The sequence below is a fragment of the Heptranchias perlo genome, chromosome 40, assembly GCF_035084215.1.
Source record: "Heptranchias perlo isolate sHepPer1 chromosome 40, sHepPer1.hap1, whole genome shotgun sequence".
NCBI classification, from domain to species: domain Eukaryota; kingdom Metazoa; phylum Chordata; class Chondrichthyes; order Hexanchiformes; family Hexanchidae; genus Heptranchias; species Heptranchias perlo.
Window position 1 is genome coordinate 5,681,528 of NC_090364.1, and position 8,275 is coordinate 5,689,802.

The window sequence follows — 8,275 nt, forward strand, 5'->3', positions numbered from 1 at the left end:
AGGACGTTACTGAAGAAACCAGTAGACTCGGAAACGCTACTGATCTGGGCAGATTTCCACTAACTCTATCAGTGAACAATTGGTTTAACTGTACAACCTTGTGGGAAACATGGCATCCGATAGATTACTGAATCTAGACAGTTTAATTGCAGTAATAGTGCAGGATTAGAGTTATTGAGACCCTGAACCTTTTTGTGATTAAAGCCCATCAGTTTAACCTGACCGATAGCTTGGCTTAAAAATTCTCATCCTTATTTTCGAATCCCTCCATGGCCTCGCCCCTCCCTATCTCTGTAACCTCCTCCAGCAATACAACTCTCCGAGATCTCTGCGCTCCTCCAATTCGGGCCTCTTGTGCATCCCCGATTTTCATTGTTCCACCATTGGCGGCCGCGCCTTCAGCTGCCTAGGCCCTAAGTTCTGGAATTCCCTCCCTAAACCTCTCCGCCTCTCCTCGTTTAAGTCGCTCCTTTGACCAAGCTTTTGGTCACCTGTCCTAATATCTCTATGTGGCTTGGTGTCAAATTCTGACTGATAATGCTTCTCTGAAGTGTCTTGGGACATCTTACTACGTTAAAGGTGCTATATAAATGCAAGTCCTTGTAATAGAGAACAAACAAGTCAGTGTGCCTGATTAATTCCAGACATCGTGAGGACTGTTTGATAACCTTGTGACTAATCCTGGGAAGATGGTCATCAGGGTTGTGAGCCACTGAAAATCTGTGGCAAACCCCTCACATAAAAGGACGAAAACAAAGCGTTTCTGCAGTTCCTTCCAGAACGGCCACTGTGAGATCTGCAACAAAAAAACAGCCGAAATCAGGTTAGGCTCTTCATTATCTGAAACATTTTTTATTCTGTTGGGGATCAAGAGGGTTGAGACTCGACTAGTGTCGCTACTGCAGGGAGAGTCAGAGATAGCGGGGAAACAGAAGGAGGCAGACATTTTTTTTAAAAATTGAGAAACATTGATCTTTTTGTCGCCAAGGTGAAAAGAATAAAAGGTGAGGAAAAGCAAGGAGTCATGATGAGCTGAGGCTAAGCCCAGATTTTAAAAGCCAATAGACTGCACGAAAGAACGACTGAGGGCGGTGAGAAGTTGCAGTTTTGAGGTTCTGGGAAAGAATGAGTTAGAGTAGGAGACAGTGCGACGTCTTAATTTCAACACAGTGGAGGGGCCTGGGGGTATTTTTAACTTTGGGCGATGGTGTAAAAATGGGTGATATCAGATCGGATCCCATTATATCCCCACTCAATTCTCCTGTCCATTGAAGTCAGTGTATAACAGATGGCCGGTCTACATCGCCCAAAGTTTTTTGTGGGGCTGGTCAAAGGAATAGGGCTTGAAAAGCTACAAGCCACTGATAAATGGATCATATTACAAGGGATGTGATATTTAAGAGATGTCAACATCTGGGGCTGTTTTCTCTAGAAAAGAGAAGGCTCAGGGGTGACCTGATAGTCTTTAAGATTATGAAAGGGTAGACGTAGACAAGATGTTTCCACTTGTGGGGGGGGGGGGCGGGGGAGACCAAAACTAGGGTCATAAATATAAGATTGTCACTAATAAATCCAAGAAGGAATTCAGGAGAAACTTCTTTATCCAGAGAGTGGTGAGAACGTGGAACTTGCTATAACAAGGAGGCGAATAGCATGGAGGCCTTTAAGGGGAAGCTAGCTAAGTACATGAGGGAGAAAGGAATAGAAGGATATGCTGATAGGGTGAGATGAAGTCGGGCGGGAGGAGGCTTGTGTGGAGCTTAAACATTGACATTTGGGCTGAATGGCCTGTTCCTGTGCTGTACATTCTATGTAACACTGGTCAAATCTTGGCTGTGACATTTCAGTTGCGAGTCAGCCATGTCCAAGCATCTGCTCGTCCAAATGGAGCATGAGTTAAAAGCAGTAGGCTGTACTGGGGGCGGCCAAGAGACCTTAATGCATCCTGTCCTTATCCCCTCTCTCCCTCTTTCCTGTATTTTCTTTCCCTTTCTGGGATTTGGGCAGTTTTTCCTATTGCTTTCTCGTGATGCAATTTACCAGCAGTTTGCACGCACGTAATCCTGAGGTGGAGTATTGCAAGCTCATGTGTGATTCTCCCTACCAGTGCTGGAGAGTTGGCAGACCTGCCATTTCATCGTGATTTGTGGCATCATGTTGCAATCAAGCCAAAACTTTGCAAAACATCATTTCATTAAGGCATCTATCCTCCCTTTTCCAATTTACTCCGTGTTTTCCTGAAGGTGCCAATTCTTTAAGTGTCATGTGGCTCAGTGGGACACTCTTACTTCTAAACTAGAAACCGTATCCAGGACTTTACATAATCTAGCCGACACTTCAGTGCAGTGCCTGGGTGGGGGAGTGCAGCACTGTCGGAGGTGCTGTCTTTCATGTGAGACATCAAACTAAGCCCCACTTGCCCTCAGGTGGACGTAAAAAGTCCCACAGCACTAAAGAGCAGGAAGTTCTCCCAGTTTCCAGGGCAACATTTATGCCTCAACCAACAAGAACAGATTAACCGGTCATTCATCTCACTGCCGTTCATGGGACCTTGCTGTGCGTCAAATGGCTGCCACATTTGCCTAAACAACAGTGACTGTTGAAGCAATGGAGGACACCGCAGCCTAGTTCGATACTGTCCTCAGCCAACGCTCGTGCATGTGGTCTTTCCAGGTGTCCCTGGATAGTGATCAGAAGCAGGAACTCTGGCTTATTTCATTTCTTCACTCCTTAGCTTAGGAACATTGAGGTCAATTGCAGCACCTTAACAACAAGCACAGTTTAGAGAAAGCAAACCTGGGACTTTCTTAGGCTTGAGGGATCAGTACCGCTCCATAGGCACTGCATTTACATGAGCTGCTGGGCCAGTCAACACCTCTGATATCTGATGGGATTACACACGTAGCCATAGTGAGAAATCCCAACGATGGAGGTTCAGAACCAGGTCAACTCTCTATGGCAGACTTTACCATCAATACCTGAACCAGGCAGGTCCATGTTATTCCATGGCATTGTGGCTGATTTACCAGTCAGTCTGGTTCACTAAAGGAACTTGAAAGGGTAAAACTACCACTAGGGAAATCTGTAATGCTCTCCCCCAAAAAGCTGTTGAGGCTGTGGATCAATTGAAAATGTCAAATCTAGGAGATAGACTTTTATTAGGTAAAGGGTATTAAGGGATATGGAACCAAGGCAGGTAGATGGAGTTAAGATACAGATCAGCCATGATCTAATTGAATGGAGAGACTGAATGGCTTACTCCTGTTCTTATGTTCCCATTGAGGGGAGTTTGAAGTAGTGTGGACGATGTTCTCCACAGGGAGGGAGGGAAACTCAGAGAGCGAGTCAATCTGCTGTGATCTGGTACACACCCCAGCAACAGCAACCAGTGCTCCGTCTTGGTCCCTGCGTGGAGACTGCAGAACCTGGAGGTTGAAAAAATAGTTTGAAAATGAGAGTGGGGGAAATAATATTAACATTTCTCTATTGCAGGATGGACTCATCTCAGCTTCTCCTCCTTGCATTGTGCTTCTCCTCTGTCCAAAGCCGATACATCTGCCATCCGATCAATGTCACAATCTCTGCAGAGAAAGACGAGTGCCCCCTCTGTGTGACCCTCACTACCTCCATATGCAGCGGCTACTGTCCAACAAAGGTAAAGAGGCACCTGCCATTGTTCTGGTTTTCTTGCTCCTGTTTTCTGCCAATTCCCCCCACCTCCCCTCCTTACTAGAAGGCTTTCCAGTACCTTGTGCAAGTGGCCATTCTTAATGTGTATCCATCCCAGTCAGTGTAGGCAGGTTATTTGACCACTGAGTCTGTCTCCTCCCCCACCCAACGTCTACACACACCAGCACAAGATCATTGGATAACAGTCAGGAATGGGGATGCTGAGCAATTACATTTTTGTTACCTCCCTGGAGCCATTGAGATCGATGGACTTGACCCTACAACCACCCTGTGTGAGATCAAACAGCACAGATCAGGGTGGAGTCTGATGATAGTCCACTCCGCCCCCACCCAACTGCACCTTAGCAGACCCATTAGTTGGGCCGAGAGGCCAAGATATTATGGAGCCTGTCCACCTCCCTTAAGTGATGCAGTGAATCTGAAATCTAAAAGTGAATGATAGGTTGAGCTGGATGGACTGAATGGCCTTTTCATGCTCCTCGCTTACATTTCTATCAGTTCATTTATAACAATTATAACTCTTGAAGGCTTAATGGGTAAATCCAATTCTCAGTGGATAACAGTGCCACCGACTTCAATGCACGAGGTAGCTGTTTTTATTTTGGGGAGCTGCCGAGACACAACTATTGGCTTCGGTGCTCCTCGGTTAGGTGAGGGGTTAAAATTAGTTAGGGTTCCTGCTCTTGCCTGCTATCCAATGGCCCTGCTGGTAAGTGCACAGATGTGGTCGTGGGATGGAGACAAGCTCGGCTTCGCCTCCGAAGCCCTCCATTGCCAAACATCAAGCTGACACTCACCATCTAGGTCTGCAGGTGAAGAACAATCACTGGGGTGGGATACTGGAGGATGGTCAGTCCCTAACAAGAGTCAGTACCTTCAGCAGAAGTGGGAAGGGAGGGCATTAATTTGGAAAGTGGGGTTAATTACTACAATTATGATGTGCTGGAGAAGAATTTGGCAAATTTCCTTGAGTTGGAATCCAGCACCCAAAGCTCTAACCTATGCTTACATAGAAACAGAATGCAGTGCATTACATAAAATGGCTATTAGGCCCAACTGGTCTATGTCAGCGATTATGCTCCACACCAGCCTCCTCCCAACCCTTTTCATCTCATCCTTTCAGCATGGTCTTGCTATTCCTTTCTCCCTCATGTGTTTATCTAGCCTCCCCTTAAATGCATCTATGCTATTCGCCTCAACTACTCCTTGTGGTAGTGAATTCCATGTTCCAACCACTCTCTGGGTAAAGAAGTTTCTCCTGAATTCCCTATTGGACTTATTGGTGACTATCTTATATTTATGGCCCCTAATTTTGGTCTCCCCCACACGTGGGGGAGGTGGAGTATTGCAAGCTCATGTGTGAGTTAGAGTAGGAGACAGTGCGACTACCTTATCAAACCCTTTCATAATCTTAAAGACCTCTATCAGGTCACCCCTCAGCCTTCTCTTTTCTACAGGAAGGAGCCTCAGCCTGTTCAATCTTTCCCAATATGTATAATCTCTCAGTTCTGGTAACATTCTTGTAAATCTTTTTTTGCACCCTTCTCCAGTGCCTCTATAGAGACCAGAACTGTGTACAGCAAGTTGCTTGTCTGGTGAGGCATCGCACGGAGCTGCTCGATTGCTTAGGAGCAGTTTTGCTTTAGTTGACGATAATGATTGCAACTAAATTTCTTACGAAGTCTTAAACTAAATAAAGACATCTATTTGAGGCTGAAACTAACATTACCTTTGGGGCTAAAACATCAGTGGTTGGTAACACACAATGTTAGGAATTGATGTTAGAAATTGAAAGGAACAAAAAAAAGTTTCAGTTGTCACTCGGACACCAATTTATTTATTTCTCAACATCTGTGAGTTGCGCGAAATAATTGGGACACTTTGAAACATAAATTGGGGGGGTGGGGGAGAATCCTGAAATAAAAAGGGAAAACAAAAGCTAAATTTCTAAAATACCAGTTAATCTCCTGACACGGGAGTCAAACGAAGAGTAGTCAAAAAGTGAAATGGGGGACAATTAGGCCTGGTATTGTCATACACAATGTCCTTATTTTTATATTTCCAGTAGAAATTCCTATGTTTTATATATATAGATATTGTCACACTTCAGTTACATCCTCCCAATCACTGGTGGCAGTGCCTCCACTGGGGGAAGGGTGTAATTACAGTGTGACAAGTTTACATAGGCAGTTTCCATTATAAATGTGGAGATAAGCATCATCCCTCTTTCCTCAGAGTCAGGTGACGGGTTCAAGGTCCACTCCAGATCTTGAGCCCATAATCTGAACTGGCATTTCTAGGAGTACAGGTTCATAGCTCCTTGAAAGTGGAGTCACAGGTGGATAGGGTGGTGAAGAAGGCATTCAGCATGCTTGGTTTCATTGGTCAGAACATTGAATACAGGAGTTGGGATGTCTTGAAGTTGTACAAGACATTAGTAAGGCCACACTTGGAATCTGTGTACAGTTCTGGTCACCCTATTATAGAAAGGATATTATTAAACTAGAAAGAGTGCAGAAAAGATTTACTAGGATGCTACCGGGACTTGATGGTTTGACTTATAGGGAGAGGTTAGATAGACTGAGACTTTCTTCCCTGGAGAGTAGGAGGTTAAGGGGTGATCTTATAGAAGTCTATAAAATAATGAGGGGCATAGATAAGGTAGATAGTCAAAATCTTTTCCCAAAGGTAGGGGAGTCTATAACGAGGGGGCATAGATTTAAGGTGAGAGGGGAGAGATACAAAAGGGTCCAGAGGGGCAATTTTTTCACTCAAAGGGTGGTGAGTGTCTGGAACGAGCTGCCAGAGGCAGTAGTAGAGGCGGGTACAATTTTGTCTTTTAAAAAGTATTTGGACAGTTACATGGGTAAGATGGGTATAGAGGGATATGGGCCAAGTGCAGGCAATTGGGACTAGCTTAGTGGTATAAACTGGGCGACATGGACATGTTGGGCCGAAGGGCCTGTTTCCATGTTGTAAACTTCTATTTCAGTGCAGCACTGAGGGAGTGCTGCGCAGTTGGCGGTGTCGTCTCTCACATAAGATATTAAACCGAGGCCCCGTCTGCCCTCTAAGGTGGATGTGAAAGATCCTATGGCATTATTTGAAGAGGAACAGGGGAGTTCTCCCTGGTGTCCTGGCCAACATTTATCTCTCAACTAACATCACTAAAATAGAGTATCTGGTCATTTATCTCATTGCTGTGCACAAATTGGCTGACTCGTTTCCCTCTGTAGCAACAGTGATTACATTTCAAAAGTAATTAATTGGTTGTGAATCAGGACATTCTGAGGACGTGGAAAGCATTATATAAAGTTCTTTCTTTTCCATTACAATTTCTAAGGGGAAAAAGTTCACAGGAAGTGCATGCAGTCATAAGATTTTGATTGATTGTATCAAGGCTAAAGTTTTGGAACAAAAGATTTAGACTAAATAAGTAAAATAAGAATAAAACTCAATGCTTGGAGACGAGGCTAAAACGTTGGTCAGATGTAATGATTAACTAAGAACTTCTTATTTGATCGCAGGAATCAGTATACAAGAGCCCGCTCCTGTCAGTTTACCAGCACGTGTGTACTTACAAGGATATCCGATACGAGACCATCAGGCTGCCAGGCTGCCCCTTGGGTGTTGACTCCACCTACACCTACCCTGTGGCAGTCAACTGCGAATGCAACCGTTGTAAAATGGATTACACTGACTGCACAGTGCAGAGCATCAAACCCGACTTCTGCAGTGTCAAGAGGGTGCCCCTGTGAGACGTGCCTGCTTCACTGGTGCCCACCACGTCCCTTCTCACTGCTGTTGTACTTCTTCTGCTGTACTTTGCTCATTATGGGATAGTTTTCTTTGCGATGTCAGAGCAGGTTTCTCTCGACATCCTAAAGAAGGTCTTCTGTTTCCCTGTACTCACCCACTTAAAAGGAGCACTGAGCTATAATCAACAGTAAAACACTGCATAATTGACATTCAAAATCTTGCCTGTGATATAAAAGAATGTTTCACTCGAGTAGTTTTATAAAGAAATTGTTTTGTAGACCTGAGTTCCCACTAATATTCCCAGGGTGGCCATTTTGTAAACAACTTAGAGTTACCACCTTTTTCTGGGGGAGGGGGGAATGTAGGCAGAAGAAGGGGTGGGATCGTGGCTTCAGTTCTGAAATTCACTGAAACCGTTAATAACTTCAACAATCAATTCTTTCACATTATAAGACACACAAGTTGGGGGAAAATGGACTTCTAGCTGAAAAACCCGACTTTGGTTTCCAGTTTCTACCTTACAACTTCTGGATAGCTCACTCAAAAATTGTGTGGCTGTTTAAAACCGAACAGGTGGTAACCCTGGGATACTCACAAAATGGAGCAATACGACAGATTCCAGTAATCTATAGTTTACTTTAAATTCTCGATTTAAAAAAAAAAGTCCCAAAAAGGACAAATCGAGCTGGCTGCAGTTAAGTATTCTAGTGATTTCCTTCCTCTGCAGCACTGGGTGGTGCAGTAAGTTAGATATGGTTTTCTCACCTCTGGGATCTGGGTCTGAAAGTACTCCACACTGATGGGACGAAGGTTTCTCTGACTCCTG

General features: G+C 44.5%; 1 protein-coding gene across 1 annotated transcript; it reads left to right on the forward strand.

Moving 5' to 3' along the window:
- The first annotated feature begins 697 nt into the window (after positions 1-697).
- On the forward strand, positions 698-7,524 carry LOC137305348 (lutropin subunit beta-like). The gene is made up of 3 exons (XM_067974188.1): positions 698-823; positions 3,493-3,655; positions 7,218-7,524. The coding sequence occupies exons 2-3, from the start codon at positions 3,494-3,496 to the stop codon at positions 7,446-7,448; spliced, it is 393 nt and encodes a 130-aa protein (XP_067830289.1). The 5' UTR covers positions 698-823; position 3,493; the 3' UTR covers positions 7,449-7,524.
- The last annotated feature ends 751 nt before the right edge of the window (positions 7,525-8,275 follow it).

Excerpts from the sequence above, each read along its gene's own strand:
- LOC137305348 (XM_067974188.1), top strand. The coding sequence starts at position 3,494 with ATGGACTCATCTCAGCTTCTCCTCCTTGCATTGTGCTTCTCCTCTGTC. Across the intron at positions 3,656-7,217 it reads GCGGCTACTGTCCAACAAAG|GAATCAGTATACAAGAGCCC; the intron begins GTAAAGAGGCAC and ends ATTTGATCGCAG.